Source organism: Bemisia tabaci, chromosome 4, assembly GCF_918797505.1.
Source record: "Bemisia tabaci chromosome 4, PGI_BMITA_v3".
NCBI lineage: Eukaryota > Metazoa > Arthropoda > Insecta > Hemiptera > Aleyrodidae > Bemisia > Bemisia tabaci.
The window spans coordinates 62,235,046-62,253,878 of record NC_092796.1 but is presented as its reverse complement, the minus strand read 5'-3'; the positions used below and the strand labels follow the sequence as shown (position 1 = coordinate 62,253,878).

At 42.7% G+C, this 18,833-nt stretch overlaps 2 protein-coding genes across 5 annotated transcripts in view; one reads left to right on the top strand and one right to left on the bottom strand.

Moving 5' to 3' along the window:
• The window catches only part of PGAP1 (GPI inositol-deacylase), a 60,696-nt gene that overhangs the window by 27,065 nt on the left and 14,798 nt on the right, over window positions 1–18,833 (bottom strand). The gene's annotated exons all lie outside the window — the stretch shown is intronic.
• On the top strand, window positions 1,074–11,526 carry LOC109031761 (uncharacterized). 3 transcript variants are annotated; one of them, XR_011899833.1, is made up of 2 exons: window positions 1,074–2,303; window positions 3,469–4,470. XR_011899833.1 is itself a non-coding variant. In XM_072300228.1 (2 exons), the coding sequence occupies exons 1-2, from the start codon at window positions 2,241–2,243 to the stop codon at window positions 10,412–10,414; spliced, it is 573 nt and encodes a 190-aa protein (XP_072156329.1). In that variant the 5' UTR covers window positions 1,088–2,240; the 3' UTR covers window positions 10,415–11,524. The 3 variants fall into 3 exon arrangements, 2 of the variants coding, with proteins under 2 accessions (XP_072156329.1, XP_072156330.1); XM_072300228.1 differs by lacking the exon at window positions 3,469–4,470 and adding an exon at window positions 9,905–11,524 and having other exon boundaries at window positions 1,088–2,303; XM_072300229.1 differs by lacking the exons at window positions 1,074–2,303; window positions 3,469–4,470 and adding exons at window positions 7,379–7,506; window positions 9,905–11,526.

Here is an 18,833-nt window from a genome sequence, read left to right as displayed (position 1 = left end):
TCGTCAGGGAAAACCTGCAAAAGTCAGGGAAAATCATTTCCAAATTTTTGTGGCAACCCTGATTCCGTGCCACTTGTTTATTTTTAATCCACGCAGAAAAATCACCCATTTGCTAAATACAATTCTAGCTGGAGCGCACTTCAGCTGTGCATTCACCAGCGCAAAAATGTCAAAGGAAATCGACACGCCCAGCGTGCATGGAGGCTATCTCCATTTAAATCTTCCGTCACATTCTTGCGGCGCAACGATACAACTATTTGAACTCTCCGGAATGCGTGAGGTATCACGCCGCATTTGAAGGCGTTTTCAAATCAGCCAAGTTCCGATACCCGGATTATCGTTTTGCATAGTTCATATTCTTTTGACTGGGGACCCCCCCCCCCCCCCTCCGTGCTTGGGGCCCGGACCTTAAAACTGGTACCAGGGCCCGAGATGGGATGTGGCGGGCCTGGCCGCGCTAAGGAAAAACGCCGTATGAGCCTCCAGACGTTGCCATATCTCCTTCAATAAAAAATAAATTTACTGTAAAAATGGTGAGCAATTTTCCTCAAAATTTTCGGCCGCTTTTGTTCGCAATTTAATATAAAAGAGCTGAGAACTTCACGGAAAAATATTTATGACTTTCCTCAAAAATGAACATTTTATTGGTGGAAATTTGGCAACTTGCGAATGTTCATACGTTCTTTCAGCACGGCAGTATAGAGCTCGTATTGAAGGCAACTGCGTCTGATACGCGTTGAAAGATGGCAACAGCCCCTCTCATCCAGGGTCCTCACCATTCTTTTGGTTCCTAAAGGTCTACATGGGACTCAATGCACGCGCCGCGCCCTCTCTACATTAGTGCTCTACACACCATGGGGGACACTACCATGGGGTATAACACCAAAAAGCTTGTTTTTCGGGAGGTATTTTTCTGTTAACGTTTTGAGTAAAAAATGCAAACTTGGCCTCATTAACTCCCTCTGACATATGTATGCAAGCTTTAACCTTCTGAACGCGTCTGACACACGCGTTACTGACCCATTATTCCGTAAGGGTGCTTTCTGCATTTTACCGTGGATGCTGAGCCGAGGACAAAAATATTTCAAACCTGGTAATTTTCCCCACGAAACTACGTAACTACATGTAACTACATTTCGATGTTCCCAAATTTCCCGTCGGAATTTGCACTTTTACAGAAATGATCTTGGGCATTTATAATCGGAAATTTAACTAATTTTGCTCCTGATCTCATGGAAAAATCTGCCAAATTTTCGAGTAAAAATTCACAGGTATACCGTATGCGTTGGTAAAACATTGAATTTTTTGAGCCAATTTCGCAAGCTCGGAACGGAGTTACGTCCTTCGTGCGGTAAGCGAGGATTTGAGCATTGTATAGTGGACGGTGCTATCGGCCGAAAGCCATCAAGTGCCGCTAAAGAGAAGAAGCGAGGAACCTTTTTGTTCTACCACAGCGTTTCAGCAAGAATCATGGGCGTAGCTAGGGGGTCCTGGGGGGGCCTGCCCCCCCCCCCCCCTAGAAAAACGGGATCCTCCATTCCTCACCCCCCTCCCTCGCTCTCTTAATCACGAGAGGTGGTCCCATGGCCCCCCCTAGAAAAATTTCCTAGCTACGCCCCTGGCAAGAATAGACAGTGACTAGTCATAGTTGAGGATTATTCCATGTCTGTCACTCAAGTTCAACGCCTGCACTTTTGCGCGTTGAAAACGAAGAGGAGGCGGTAAAGAGAAAATAGAGGAAGTGGGAATAAAAAATGAGTTAGACCGACAGGAAGTGATGCGCACTGGAGATAAATTGACGAAATGAGAGGTTCGAAAAAAATTGAAAAAAATCTAGATAGCTTTTACTGTTTTCCCCTTTTTGTGAGCGTAAGAAGTAGCTGTAAAGGGGAATCGGGTTGACGTAGTTCTTATTCAGATTGAAGCGATCCAAGGGTTTTTTTCATTTATTCAAAAGCAGTTTTAGTAAGCTTTCACCGAGATATTTTTACAAGCTCCATAAGGGAATGTCAGAGTGACCCCTGATTGACGCAGCTTCTCACTTAATTTTTTTGGGTTGATCGACCTTGTATCTGTTTTTCAATGTTTTTAAACCAACACTTCTCGTATAAAAGCTCTTTTGACATCCCGTTTTCCTCCTATTTTATTCTGCCGTGAAGCGTAACAGTTAGGTCGTGCGTGTACTTGACTATCGGCTCATGTGTTGACGACGCGACGCTGACCGCGTTCCATCTCAGAGAATGAATCGTGCAACAAGCGTTATTTGTGCTTTAATAATTGTCATCATTACAACAAAAGTGACGGTAAGTAAACCGTACATTATCATAGACCATGAGACACATGTTAATGCCTTTGACTGGCTAAGCAGCGAAGAAATTGATCGAAAAATCAAGCTACAAGCCAAAAATAAATTAAACCAGTGATATTTCAAACTACATGTAGATGAGAAATAATATGAAAGTAACAAAAAACAAAGCAAACGTTTCAACCGCCAACAAACTGCGATTTCTTCAGTGCATACCTAAGGAACAAGTGGAAAAATTTTACAAAATAAAATAAAAAAGCTATAAACCTACTAGCAAACTAAGTAAAGCGGAAATACAAATCTATTGCAACTACATCCTGGAATCATTTGCATCTTACATACTTTGCTTTGTTTCTTGTAAGTTTTATATATTTATCATCTACATGTAGTTTAAAATATTACTTGTTTAATTTATTTTTGGCTTTTAGCTTGATTTCTTTAACCATAACCATGAGAACTTAGGGGAAACCCCTCCTTTTAAGTAGACTTTAGGCTGAGTTATAATACTTCACTTCCAAGTCCCTCATTTACGGTAGCTTTCGGGTAGAATGCGGCGGAGTAGGGGCTATTTGGAAAAACTGAATAGGAGAGGGAAGGGGAGAGGGGAAATTAAAGGATACCTTCCTGAGCATGCAGATACTTGCAGGTACAACTGTTTTACAACTAGGTCTAAAGATCGAGGGTTGCGTAACTCTGACACTGACACCCCCCCCCCCTTATTCCAAGCTCATAACCACTCCCCCCCCCCCCTTAGAGCATTACGTAACTTATGAACGCTCCCTTTGCCCTGAGCCAGCTTCCGAACGCAGATCCAAAAATCTTATTATCTATATCCCCCAACTCCCGCGCAGTCTGAAACCTTCTATCGTTGATTGCCTTATTCCAGATCAGTATCCCGGAGTCAAAAGGTACCTGACTCACATTTTTGGAAAAATCGAGCTAATGGCGTTTTCGAAATCTTCATTAACGATTCTGCGTGTGGAAAAGGTAGACCTATTTTACGCCCGTTATGAGATACAAGGTTTTAAAAATGGCGATTTACAGAGGAATCAATGGGGCCGACGCGCGGGTTTCCCCTAACTTCTCGAAAAGATCAAAATAAAGTTAGGTACCTTTTGACTCTGGGGTACTGATATGAAAACATTCGGTTCAAAACGTTCTAGGGATTCCAAAATCCGGATGCGGAATTCCAAAATGGATGCGGAATTCAAAATGACGGATGCGGAATTGCGGGCGCACTTTGTGAACGCGGTCGACGCTGACCAGTGCCGGCGTCGCTACGCGGACGCAATCATGCGATCCTTGGCTGAGAATCAATGCCAACACATACTCGCCCAGTGGATGAATCTACCCAGGGACGACAAGAAGCACTGCCAGATCGCCGAGAACGCGAGATGCAAGCTCAAACTGGCGTATTGCGGCCTCTGGTGGACGACCAGGTGCAGCTTCCAATGCAGCAGCATAAACAGACCGACTGCTACCAAAAGGGTCTTCGCGGCCAGCCTCGCCCGACCGTTCCGAGTCTCCTTGCCGAGGATCTATCCGCGGTTCTAATTCAAGAAGGACCTGCAGGCATCATTATTGAAATTGATGGACAAAGCGATGGACTAAAATAAAACTATTTAAAACTAAAATAAAGGACTTTCATGGGAGTTTCAGCGGACATATTATTTCCGTTTCCTTCCTTTTTTACTACCGAAGTAGTCAATTTTGTATTGAATGTGCTACAGTTTATATCCTTCAGAAAGAGTTGAACTTTGCATTATTCTACGCAATATTTATAAACAAATATACAAACCAATACAATTGACTTAATTGACTTATCCTCGTAAATTTTGTTCTGTACCATCCCTGACATGAGCTTTATCCTTCTAACTGAGTCTGGAACACGTATAATTGACCCATTATCCCATGAGATGGGAGGGACCTCTGGCATTGTACGTGGAAGCTGATCCAAAGATCAAAATGGTTGACTATAAATTTTCAGGTATCACAGAGTGAATTGCCGGTGAAATCAGTGTTAAAACTCACCTTTGAGTTTCAGGAGCCGTGTGGCCCATCAAGCTCGATTTTTAGGGGCCATTGAATATTTTTAGGGGCCAAATTGACTTTTTGCGTATATATCACGGCGCATTTAGTGGAAAGTTAGAATCCAATGCCGTGCGTTGAAATTTGAAAACTGAACAGAAAAATTAGGATTCTTTTATGAGGGAGTGGGACAATTTTTAGGGCCACGTTGGCGCAGATCCTTAATTTCTTGGGCGCCATGACCGATTTCTTAGGCGCATTTGGCGCGTTGACGCCTGTGAGTTTCGAACACTGCATGGGTTAAATGATCTCATAAATTGGAAGAAATATGACACGATGACTCGTGCATGACATTATGACGAAACAGCTCATCTGGTATGGTCATGTTCCGAGAACGGCAGGAGACAGGTTGCCAAAGAAGGTTCTTGATTGGGTTCCTCCTGGGAGAAGGCGCAGAGGGCGCCCAATGAAAGGTTGGAGGGAGGGGATTGAAGGAGAAATGTTAAGGTGCTCAATGCCCCAAGGCCCAAGGGTTGTGGTTCGACAGAGGGCAGTAGAGGTTAGGGGTCGTAGAGCGCGAGGGTGTGCTACAAAGCGACCTACATGTATGTATGTAAATTGGAAGAAACACAATCGTGAGTTCCGCAAAAACATTGCATTTTATCAAAGGAAACTTAGCAACGACTGAAGGCTCATACGATTTTATGGCAGTGTTCAGTGCCGAAACTTTTGCACATTATAAAGGAGGAGATGCGAGTAAAGAGAAAAATGAGCTGTTATGGAAAAAAAAATTCGATAAACGAGAGGATATGCGTCCCAATAACCAATTGACATGACAAAATATTTTTTATACATGAGAAAATCTTCATTTTCCCCCTTCTTCCTCCTTCCACCCCTCAGAAACTAAAGTAAGAAGACATGTTGAAAAAATGGAAATAGCACAACAAAGTACAGAGAGAAAGATATTAGGCAGAGTTCCGACAGCTAATTGTAAGGGCTGTATTCATGCTCTTCCCTTAAACAGCTCCTTTCCCTAGGAGGCCCGATACGGTTATCATCATGATGAAGAAGGGTTTAAGAGGATTCTCCACATGGTATTAAAGAAAAAATTTGCGAACCTTCAGTAAAATTCAGCTGTGAAATACTAAAAAGTATCCGCTAATGGGTTTACAGTGATTGTCCATCGCAACAAGTACAAAATACTAAAGAAAAATTCCATGATTTTGACAACCTTTAAGGTCCTTAAAACCTAATCTTACCCTCCCACCCCCACCTCCCACGGGCCCTAAGGCCCCAGCGCCTTATACCTAACCTAACTCGAGGCTATCGGCCGTTCCTCTTTGTGCGGATCTTCCCGCATCTCCCTTCTGCTCACAATCAGTCTCCTTGTCCATCCTGGAACAGGACAAACTCCCTCATTGTGGATCCTAATAGTGAATTCTATTGGTGGATTGGGAATTATAATATTCTCACTCTCGCTCGGGTCGGGCCGGTACCTATCGATTAAAAGAGGGCCGAGAGAGGCCACCTCACCATCATATAGGTTAGATATAGGTTAGGTTAGGTGGTATGCGGTCAGACGGGACAGGTTGATACCTTACAGCACCTGTGTGCAGGTTAGGGTTCCCCTTTCGGCCCTCTTTTGATCGAAAGGTACCGACCCGACCCGAGCGAGAAAGACAATATTTCAAGTCCCAATTCACTAGTGGAATCCACTACTAGGATCCACAATGAGGGAGTTTGTTCAGCATATGCCTGCACGAAAACGGCTAAGTCCGAGCCGATGGACAAGGGGACTGAGCGGCCGGAGATGCGGGAGCTCCCCCCCCCCCTTCCCCCGAGGGCCCTGAGGTATGGACCCCTTAAACTTTAAGGTTTCTTAAAATTTACCATACTTGCATAGATGTTGTTATTTATTTTGTATTTTTTGTAACGTCAAAATTTCAAATCTTGTAATCTTTTTAAAGGGTCAAAGTCCGGAGCCTCGCTACTGAATTTTACTCGAAGTTTGGAAAATGTCCATTTTGTATGTGGACTGCATTTTTCAGAAAGGAGCCAAGAGCATTTCAATGTTGCTCAGATTGTGCAACTTAAATCCTTTCAAAAAAATTACATAAAGCACGAAGAAAATTACATTTACGGAGGTAATTTTCGTCGTAAATTTATAGTTTATTGGGAGTAAAGATAAAACTTGTTTAAATGATCAGTTTCTATTTGCAAGGTGAAAAAAGTTGCACAATCTTAGCGACATTGGAATGCTTGTGGTTCCTTTTTGCAAAATGCAATCCATGTATGATAATATATTTAGCATCTCCTCAAACCCTCCTGAATCACAATGTTAACCAAATAAAGCCTCCCAAGGAAAGTGATGTTAAAGGGACGAACATGAATACGGCCCTAGGAATTGGATATTTAAAAAAAGTTCTTGAGGAAGGTTACGTGCGGCCGAGGAGACCGAGGCTCCGCCAAAAATATTTTTGACTGGAGTGTTGGAACGAAGGAGCAAGAAGGTTCATGGCACAGAAAACATCTGGATAACTAAGTAACTTCTCTTTCGCTGTACAACCTGTGAAGGAACTAAAAGGAAATAATCAAATTTACATTACTGCGCTTTATTACTTTGAAGTAGTTATTGGAATGATTTAAATTTTTTTTTTTTTTATTTTTCAAAAGTGATTTTGGTAAGTTTTTGCCGAGCTATATCTATCACAAGCCCATCATTCGCGCGGCAATGTACTAGAGTGGCCCTCGTAATAACGCAGCTCTTTTCATGATATTTTTTTGTGAAATGCGTATTTCCTGTGTACGAATGCTCTTTTGACCTCCAATATTTCACTCCTGTCCTGTTCTGCTGCGAAGCTGATTGGAAATCAAAAATAGTAACCCTCGCGCATTGACGCAAGTCTTCACTTGATTTATTTTCACACTTTTTCTTTTTCTTCCTTCCCCCCATTTTAGTTTCACTCGCTCGCGGTGGGTATTTCCCGTATAAATGCTGTTTATTTTCCCGTTTTCCTTCTATTCCGCGTTCTGCTGTGAGGCTTAAGTTCGATGGTGCGCGTACTTAAAAATTCACTCGCATCTTGACGAAACCGACCGTGTTCCCTGGGCAAATGAATCTTACAACAACCGTGATTTGTGCCATACTTGGAACCCTCACAACGACAGCAACAGTAAGTACGACGCACGGTTCCCATATTGGACTGCTTAAGCGAACACCTTCCTTACATTTAAAGAAAAACCAAGAGAGTTTTCATGCTCCGATGTTGGCGCCTTGATGGCTTTTGACCTTCCTTCATCATGGTTTCATCACTCTACAAACTTCGTGCATGGGACCCGAAGTTGAGTTCATATGGATCTCTGAAGTTTTCTGATCACGCATCCGAAAACTTGAGGTCGAACTGCCGAAGTTCGGGTCAGAAATTGAGGCACTTCGGTATGTACCGGAGTACTTCAGATGTGTGACCCGAACCCCTCGGTATGTATTGAAGTACTTCAGATGTCTGACCCGAACTTCGGCAGCTGGACCGCCAGTTTTTAGATACGTGATCCGAAAACTTCAGAGATCCATATGACCTCAACTTCGGGTCCCACGCACGAAGTTTTTTTTCTCCGTGTACACATATCCTTGGCAACATCGCAATTCGCCTTTTCAATACTTTCTCCCACCATATGGTCGATTTATCAGATGATCATCATCAATCGAATAGAAACCAGAAGCATTTAGATCCCTACCGTATAAAGTAAAAACAAAGAGGCGCGGCACCCTCTACTTAACATCCCCATTCCTCCTTGAACATGACACATTTCATGAACGGCCTCTTGGGCGGACAAGCGTGAGTTGGCTTGGAACACCCCCCCCCCCTTCTTCGCGTCTAATACTTCGTAATTCTTCCAAAGTAAACAAACTTATTTCGCATCATTGCGTCTGGTTCTATTCATTGGATGAAGGTGCGAAATGTAAGCATTATGATGTAATTTTTTTATAAGAATTTCATGTCAAACACAGTTTCTGCAACGAAAATTATTGAAAATTACTTCAACCAAAGATATTAACGCTTTTCGATGCTAATTTCAAACTTCCCGCTCATGATAAAACCACACTGATAGAAAGATGGTAGATTACCTTCCTCACGTTGTATTTCACCTGCAGAGGATGGTAAATCTACCAATCTCAATCGATTCCGGATGTACTGCTGTACGTGTACTTGACTCTACGACGTGTGTCAGAGTGAAGGAATGGTAAATTCTACCAATCTTCAAATCGATTCTGCCAGAGGATACCTGCATGTACCAGTGGTAACACCTTTGACTCTAAATTGACGCTGTGTGAAATACAGAGTGAAGGAATGGTAAATTCTACTAATCTTTTTTTTTTTCAGTGCATTATCTACTTGAGTTGAATCGCATATACTAATCGTAAGAATCTCTGCAGTGTGAAAACATAGCAACGTCAATTTCTGCGCTTCGGCTAAGTTGGTGCACGTTGTTTACGTTACAGAACAGCACAGGACAGGGGAGGAACACTGCTCGAAGAGGCCTAGCGGCCAGAACCGTTCTACTACGTGAAGTCATATACACGTAGACTCTGGTTTTTCGTGTCAGCGTAAAATTCAAATTTTTCGTGGCCAACGTGAAATAAAAAGTTCGAGTCTTGGTTACGGGTTAGTTTCAGTAATCTCCACGCGCAAATCGTGTGCGAAGTGAGAGCTTAAATGAGCAACAAATAATCAGAGCGCTTAAATCGTACCTTGTCTATAGACCGATTCAGTGGCCACGTCATGCTTCAAAGGAAAACAAACCCATAAACTTGTTTTTTCTCCTTCTTCTTCTGTTTTTAAGTGGCTTTTACTCCAGTTGAGGAGCCTATAGCCATCTAGAGACATGTAATACAATGGTTAAGAAATGGAAGTTATTAGGTATGGAAATAGGACCATTTACGGTGGTTATTTTGAGAAGAAAAGGGAAAAGATGTAAAAGAGCAACACCGACCTCATTTCTGATTCGCGCCCTTGGTGCGTCATGGTGGTAAAATGCGTTCAAGTGTTTCTCACAATCGGAATTTATCGGGTTTAATGAGTCCTCCCTTCGTTGATTAAGGACCGATCAGTGACTAAATTGTGAAAAAGTAACAGAATTAGCTCAAGACGAACTTTTTTTTTTTTTTTTTTTTTTTTTTTGAACAAGTAAAGTGTTCATTGTGGTTTATTCATGGTGGAACTACGTGTGGCAGGTTGTTGCCGGAAGGCCTGATTTACATTTTGATACTTGAAACCTATCTTTATTATTAAGTACCATGTGTTTATATGTGTGCGTCCCCCCTGTAATATTTCCCTTTTAAAGTTTCTTAAATTCTAAAGTTGTTGCTTGAGGATCCTCTTCCTTCTTGTCTTTTCAATGTGCGTTGTTCTCCTCGGATTGCCGATGGGAGGCATATCATCGATGGAAACTCACGACGAACTTGTATATGAGGTTATGTTAGTTTATGTTGGTTTGAACCGAGAGTTGGATATTATATCGAATGACGTGGTCACTATATCAGTCTACTATTGGTCTACCATGTGTTCACAGGTTTGGTGCATGTACTTGCCGGATAGACAATTAGAAAGCGAAGCGTCCCCCGATCGGACATGGCCAACGTTCGTGAAGGAGGTAGAAAAGGACCTATGCAGCGATAGCTACCTGGACGATCATGGCCGGCAAATGGCTCATGATAAGTGCGAGGCCATATTGGAGTACTATGACAGTGTGTCGGCGACGAAGCGGATCCGCTGCCCGGTAGCCGAAGGCGCGCAATGCTATGCGAGATGGGGGCTGTGCGGCCTTTGGAGGTGGCAGAGCCGATGCACTTTCGTTTGCAGCAGCAGCTCCGGCGGCAAGCGCAGGCGGGTCTCCGCGGTGAGCCTCTCGACGGTGCCCACACGGAGGCGGAGGCGCTACAAAGGCGGACCACCACTCACACTCCCCGAGGGGGACCAATCGGCCACGAGACCACCAAGTCCAGTCCCTCCCAGAACGAGACCAAGTCCCGCGTCACCGAGAAGAGCAAGTTCAAGATGGGGCAATCCAGGATCTCCCTAGTCTTCAGTGGCGAGGCGTCAATGATCCTTGTCCATATTTCCCCCATTTGAAGCTGCGGTAAAAAATCGGTTATCAAGGTGATCCCCCTGTTTCTCCATCCTTTTCAAAAGGTTTAAATTGCAGCTCGATCGATATACCCATCGCAAAGCACGCCACGCCACTGCTGGTCTTCCAGTGGAATGGTTGGACCGCGTTCAGCAGAAAGGAACCGAGCCACATCAGACCATCATTGCCAAATTTAATTGGATTCTTTAATTTTTTACGTGAAAACGGTGGTGCGGATTTTTATGCAAATGTCCGTGAATTTCCTGCATAGTACAAAGCAAGTTCCTTAAAATTTTCGAAGGAAACCGCAAAAACGTTCTCTTGTAAAAAAATTCAATAGGCCAGTAAAATTTGGCAATCGCTGGTGTGACTTTGTTCCTTTCTGCTGAACGCGGTCCAATTTTATCCTTATCGAGCAGTTTAGTTCATGGGCAGCTTCTTAAAACTAAAATCAAGAACTTTCACGCGATACACGATGGGCGCATTCTTTATTCTTCTTTTTTATTATTATTATTACATATTTCAATTTCCATTCATTAGCGCCGTGATCTATATCCTTTCGTAAGAGTTGAATCTCCCATTGCTCTGCGCGATATTCATTACCAAATATGGAAATATAGAAATTAATATACACCTGCCGTATCTCCTTTTTTTCTGATCAGTTTCCTTCCTTCACAACTGTGCTCTAGCCTTCTAACGCCTGTGGGAATAACGCGAAAATGACCCGTTACCCGTAGATAGGAGGCACTGACCAAAGGATCTTGATGTTTCACATTTGGTGATCCCTGTTCCAACCTCAAATGGACGGTTGCGTGGTCGGGCTTTGTTAATGTCGAAGCGATAACGTACTGTTTAAAAAAAAATAAAAAATAAAAAAAAAAAAAATTCTGCTTGAACAGTTAAACACAAATGGAATTAATTATTGTGATATCAAGGATGATTCCACGTACACTGCAATAAAGTCTGCCGAGCTCCGGAGAACTTTCGAACGTTACCAAATTCCAAGTACAAAATATTTATTCTTGACAAAAAATAAGAATACTTCGACTTGAAATTCCAGCTACACTGGACTAAATTGTGAGTAAAATTCTCTGAAAAATTTGTGGGAAGAATAATCCCCATTTTCGCGGAGAATTTGCGGTTTATCAAAGGATAAACTACTGGATACGTTAGAACTCGTTAGAGTAAAACAAATTTTGACTCTAATTGTAATTTTTGGAATTTCCCGGATTTGATTTCCTCGCGAAATGGTGTGGACCCAGCACCATTTTTCCACTTTGTTACATACAGTTTCGGGCCATTTTTTTAGTGTTTTTTCTCAAAGGATAAACTTTGTGATATCGGAAGGCTGATGAGGTGTTTTCCTCAGCGCAGCCATGGGCGGATCCAGCTGGGACGTAGCACAGTGGATCGAGTCAATGGACAAAATTTGGAAACTTTAAAAGCTCATAACTCCGTTTATACATGTACAAAACTTTGAGGCTCTAAAAGTGGTGCCGTTGATTTCCTCGTGAAGTTTTCTTCCATTAGCACCCCTTAAAAAAGAAAATGCGACGAAATAAATGTCATAATTTGCAGTTCATGCAATAAAAAAGGAAGGAAGGGAGAAGGAAGGCACGGAGGAAAGAAGAAGGGAGTATGCTAATATTTTGGTGATTATTCGTGACGAAATGAGTCTGTTCTTCTGTTGCGCGCAAGAGATACAGCTAAATATAGGTACTATTTTCAGGCAAAATTGCACAAAAATCACGTTGGGCACGTCAAAAAAGTCTGAAATCTATTCCTCAGCGCACCATCTGCGTAGTTTGTAACACGCCTTTTCAGGTTTCCCGCGTCTCCGGGCAGTTATTCTCAGCCACCGCTGAGCGACCAGGTTTGCACAGGCAGAGGAGTGATTTCACTAAATTTTTCTATTGTACCAATGATTTCAATCGTTTACAAGCCTTTGTTTCCTTTTTTATTCTTAATTCTGCAAGAACAAAAGCGTTGAATCAATTCAAATCTTACGCAAGGAAAGTTTATGATAATTCAAGATACTCTTAGGTTTATTTAGGTTGGGTCCCCTTCCGTGTTAACATAGCTGACTGCCGGCCACCAAGAAAAACTGCCCGCGTACGCGGTAAATTTAAAAGAAAGTGTTGTGAACTACGCAGACTGCGCGTTACAGAGTGGGTTTTAGACCTTTTTCATGTGTCCAACGTGATTTTCAAGCAAGTTTACCTTGCTTGAAAATTTTGGAAATTTTCTGGGAGACTCCCTTGAACCCCCTCTTCTGCTCCCATCGTTTGAAGTGACTGGCTCCGCCTATGAGCACAGCAGTGTTCAACGGCTACACTTTCACACATTGACATTAAAAGAAGAGGAAGAAAAGAGAAAATGGAAACTGACGGAATAGAAAATGTGTTCGATGGACAGGCCAGGATGTTACGTACATCAAACATGATTTAACGGAACGAGAGGTTAAAAAAAGGTTAAAAGCATTTTGATGGATTATTTTTCTGAGAGGAGTTATACATGGTGGGGTAGCTACAGGAGGAAGTAAAATGGTGACACGTTGCTGCAGCTTTCTACTTTCACTCTGTACTTAAAGTTGTAGGCAATTGTTCTCTCTTTTTCAACGGAGGTTTTAGTACGTTTTTGCCGCGACATGTCCGCGACATGTGACCCACGCATTGACGCAGATTTTCACTTAATGTTTTTGAGTTACTCGACAGTTTTGAAATGCTCTTTTTATCTCCTGATTTCCATCCTGTTCTACTGTGAAGCTGGATGGAAGACAAAAATAGTGACCCTCGCATTGACGCAACTCTACACTTGACTATTTTTGCCGATACAACTTTTTTTAAATGACTTTATTTCCAAACTTCGAGGTTAGTATTCCCTATATAAATGGTCTTTTGACCTACAGTTTTCCTCCTATTCGGTTCTGCTGTAAAGCTTACTAGTTAGATAGTGTGTGTGCTTCGCTCGCATATTGACGAGACGGGCCGTGTTCTCTTGGAAAATGAATCTTACTACAACCGTGATTTGTGCCATTCTTGAGATCCTCACAATGACAACAACGGTAAGTAAAACGCAAGGACGTTCATAATGAACGACTTTACTTTTAAAAAGAAAAGTGGCTTTTTTCGCGTTTAATAAACAGAAAAAATGTTCGTGTCTAGATTTCGACGCCTTGATGGCCTTCAACCTTCCTTCATCATGAAACACTCAGAAATCTATAGTGCCTCCACTTGAATGTAATTTTAATCACATTTATCAGGAACCAGTGGCGTAGCGTGCTTTGCGATAAGTCGATTGATCTGCCATTAAAACCTATAGAAAAGATTGATAAGCAGGGTGTTCGCAACGAACACTTGAATAATCGATTCTTTACCACAGCTCCAATGGGGGAAAATCGATAATCGATCATTCACGCTTCGCCACTGTCGGGAGCGGTCTCGCAGTACGCTTTGACTGAACCAACGATAAACCTTCGATGTCAGGCAGAGAAGACGAATGTTGTTGAAAGCGTCACATAAACATGACTCCATAAGCTTGATTCACGGAAAAACGTTCTGATCCTATTGATGGATATCCTCCATTTAAAGTTCCCCTTCATTAATTCTCCATTGGCAACAAACATCTCCTGAATAGTTACCTGATGGAAAAATGCACTTACTCAGTAATCTCGCTCCATAATCTTTGATAGAACCAAGAGACAAAAACGCGTTTACCTGTTGGCAAATATCGTCAACTTGAGTTGGCCTTCATTCTGCAGCATTGGCAATAAACATATATCGAGGAGCGCGAATAAATGTCCAATCAAAATACACACATTTATCTCGCACCATCAATTTCGACAGAGCTAATAAAGCTATCGGGAGAAATTGTCAAACTAAAATTTGCGTTCGATTTCGTCTCATGGGCAACGCACATGGGCCGCTCACCGACCTGCGCACCGATTAAAATTACTTCAAATACCCAGCTTTACCTTCAACAGTTTCCCACTAGTTTTGGAGTCTTACCGGGGGGGGAGGGGGGGGGGGCTCCGTCAAGCATTACGTAATTATCAAAGGGGCCAAAGGGGGTCCGAAGTTGCGTTGCTGGAATGCTGGGCATTAAAGGGAGAAGGGAGTCTAACAAGCCGAAAAGGGGCGCTGAATAATTTATGGAAACTCCCTAACAATCGAATTTAAATAATATAATAATATTATAATCGATCATCAAATTGAAATATTCACCTTCGATTAATCGATAATCGACATCGAAATCGGATCATGTCTATCTATCCACTGAAAAAACTTACAAGCTATAGAGACATACCGTCCGTTCCGGCGGGCTGCTTATTAAAATCAATAGACAAAGAAGACACAGGGAGAATGGAGCAATCCTATTGGTTGAACAAGGATGATTGTTGTACTGAAAGTGGGGAAATGATGGACTAACTCAAGGGTCTCTTGTCGATTGCCGTTAGTTCGTCTATTACTTACCTCCTTTGTCCATTGCAACTACCCGCTTCCACCAATAGAATCCACCCATATCTCTTTTGTCTTCTTTGTCTATAAATTTCAAAAATCAGCCCGGAGGCTCAGAAACCGCAAGTTCCGGGTGCTGAAGCCGTAGTTTTGACTGCTCCGGATGCTACACCCGGAATTTTTGGGTTCTGAGCCCGGAACGCGGACGGTATGTCTGCATAGGCCGCATAAGTACGGCTTCCATAGCCTGCGGTTTTTTTTCCACCGTCATTTTGTGGGTTTTCAGGTTCGGGGCATGATGTATGGGCAAGAAGCAGATGAATGGTGCAGCTTGCTCGGCAATGACGATGAGTCTCCCTCTGCCGGTGAATTATGGAGCAGATTCGAGGATTTGGTGAAGCAAGACTTGTGCAGTGGTCGATACAAGAGCGAAGCTCGGCGAATCCAAGCCGAGACGCGGTGCCAGGCTATGCTGAGCGCCTGGGACCGACTATCGGCGTCGAAGCGGATCCATTGCGTGAGAGCCACGAACGCGCAGTGTCACACCAGAAGCCGCTGTTGCGGCTTAACCGCGAGCACCAAGTGCAGCTTCTCTTGCAGCAACGACGACGGCCGTTCCCGGTCCGTCCGGGTCTTCGCGGCCAGTCTCGCCCACGGCTCTGAGCGGAGGGCCCGCACCCCGACTCGACTCGACGATGATGACCAGGACCAAGGGGTACAAAGAGCCTTGCTTGCGAGTTTTATGACGAGTCAGAAAAAGAACGAATGAGAAATCGGACCTAGCTCTGTTCAATCGATAAATGGACGTATTTGTGCGAAATGGAACTATGTGCAAGTGGAAAGATGGGGTGTGCTCGTTAGTGCTCGGGCCATAAGATTGATTGGGACTTTAAAAGCGTCAGTGACGTCAGCGGTGAGGACCGGGCGCGACACGAGCGACGACGAGTGGGTCATGTGGGTCATCGGTCTTTAACTCATGAGCCCTGTCCACGACGCTCTTGTCACATGCCCACGGCTCACGAGTTAGCGCTCAGTTCCTTTTGATTTAATGTCAAATCCCGCTTTTCCGTTTTCTCAAAAGGAACTATATCCACTTTTCCATTGTTTCTTATCCAGCTTCCACGAGCACACTCCATCTTTCCGCTTCCACATAGTTCCTTATAGCACAAATACGTCCAAATGTCTTTAACAGGGTTTATGACGGATTTTTGAAACCAAACGCGAACGCCAGGATCCGCGCCGGCGCACAGTGGATCGCGAGTTCATGGAAGAGGTAGGACAAAATTTGGAAACTTTAAACGCTCATAACTCCGTTTATACAAAACTTTGAGGTTCTAGAAGTTGGTCCATCGGATTCCTCGTGAAATTTTCAACTAAAAACACCCCTTGAAATTCAAAATGTGACGAAATAAACATCAAAATTTGCAGTTTTAATCAGAAATTACATGTCCGACCTTTCTAATTCACGCGATCCACTGTGCGGCGTGGTGTGGAGTATTTACACAGGGAGATCCAAAAATCCAAGAGTCCCGCATCACCGCTATGACCTTGGGGGAAGGAGGGGGGTTCCTCTTTTCAGGGTGGCCCCTTTAAAATTTTAGGGGTTCTCAAACATCGTTTTCTTGGACCTAAAGGCACTCAGAAAATTTCAAGTCTCCATCTCAATTTGTTCAAAAGTTACAAGAGAGATGCCTGCTGGTGGTGGTGCGGGACTTTCAGATCACTCTGTATACGGGAGAGAATTTCCATCTTCGGGCCACTTTCCGATTGATTCATTGCGATCCCATATAGCTCTTGTAGCCAGGTGGAATTTCGTTGCGATAGGGGTTTATTCGGATGATGCTTGGGGAGAGGGGGGTCGTCCCCCGGAATATTTTTGAAAAAAGATCTTTTTCTGCTTCAGGGAGTCGTGGCACAATGTTAACGAACCCGACAAAGAGGAATTCATATTGTCGGACAAGAAATAAGTGATAATCAAAAGAACTGAAAGTGTTTTCTGCAAAAAATATCCATCAAAGGCTGATCAGAACTCAACTCAGAAGTTGTATATAAGAATATTTCTACCGCAATTTTATGGTTTAAATTTTGGACCAAACAAGGAGCGGAGGAGCTACCACAAGAGCTTAAAACTCGCCGACCAATCAGAGAGTGGCACACTTTTTCTGTACTAAAATGATTGAGATGACAATACTTCCCCGTATGAAGATGCTTTAATCCGGCATTTAGGCCTCATGCCCATCTGTCCGGTTTTACGGCGAAATGCCCGATTTCACGGTAAAATGTGTGAAAATTACACTACTCTACGCAATTTTTATAGACAAATAAACGGATAAATACAACTGACGTATCTATTTATTTTCTATGTCTATTGCATAACCTTCCTCTGAAGATTCTCAACTCCCGGTGTCACCTGAGCAAACCGTCTTTTTTTGGAGATGAGAAAATACGGTGTTACTAACGAAGAATTTTTGCTATTCTGATAATAGTAAAATAAAAACCGCCTGAATGGACAAGATTGCTCATGGTACCCATTTAAAATAAGAATATTTAGGCAATGTGGGTCAATATTTACGCAGTTCCTTAAATTAATTGGGTCAATTTTGTGTCAATATTGAGTCTGCGCTAAAATTATGGCAATTATCCATAGGTAACATTTCGCAACTGTATATCGACCGTGTAAGTCGGCAATCACATAACTCGGTTTGCGACGTCGCAGACTTCCTGTCGCACTTTATCTTTTGAACGGAAAACTACTCAACGGCAATTCTTTAAAACTGCCGTGATTTTTCTTCTCTGTGCGAAGAAAATTCTGCGTGAACTTCAAGGAATGATGTCAATTTGTTCTCCTTTAAAAAATTAACATAGAGGCGGAGATTTTCAGACACCGCAAACGAGTTATAAGATTGCCGACTTACACCGTTGATAAGCAGTATATTTTGCTAGAATTCTTTAACGTCTCGTCAGTATTACCGTGGAGTCTTAACGCAGTATTACTTTAGTATTTTTTTCCGTGCTTTGCGAGTAGGTATTGTCTACTTCTATTAATGCTTATTACAGATTAAAATGAGGATATCACTTGAATACTTTTACTTAAAAATTGGTTTATCTTTTAAACATTGGTCCGATATACTTTCCTGGAACTACCATATTACACCTAAAGATTACCAGAAAATAGGTACTACTATGAAAAGGTTTGCAACACTCTGTTTAAACTGGATGCGATCATACAGGGTGTTCGAAAAGTCACCTCCCCCCCCCTCCTCTAACTTTTGACCTAATGGAGGTAGAGATTTGAAACTTGGAGGGTGTTCTTAGATCAAAGGGAGCTACTTTTTGACCCCCTCAAAATTTTGGGGGGCCCCCCTTGGGGGGGTTACGGACCCTAACTGTTTTTTTTCAAATGGGAAGACCCCCTTTGTGATACCTCGTTCGAAAGAACATAAAAAAAGAAAAATTTTCGCGCAATCCCGAAGTCATTATCTCAAACCGTTTCAAAATGGCGGCCGGTCAAAGTTCAAAATGGCCGAAAATTGGCACCTCTGCTATTTGCGCATGGATTTGCTTGAAACTCGGTATCTGGGGGTATTTTGGCACGAGAAAAACGAATTTGACGTTAGATTTTTAAAAAAAACCCTAATTTTTCAAAATGGCCGCCGGTTTAGGCTCGAAATTTTGACAAACTCGATTTTTTGCCGATGGATTCACCTGAAATTCGGTATCAGGGGGTATTTTGACCCGAGAAGAACGGATTCGACGTTAGATTTTTAAACAAACCCTCATTTTTCAAAATGGCCGCCGATTAAAGTTCAAAATTGTCAACAATTGGCAACCTCGACTTTTTGCCGATGGATTCCTGTTAAATTTCAAGCTTCAGCTTCAGGATTCTCAGCTTATCGTTTTTCTCCCACCCAGATACC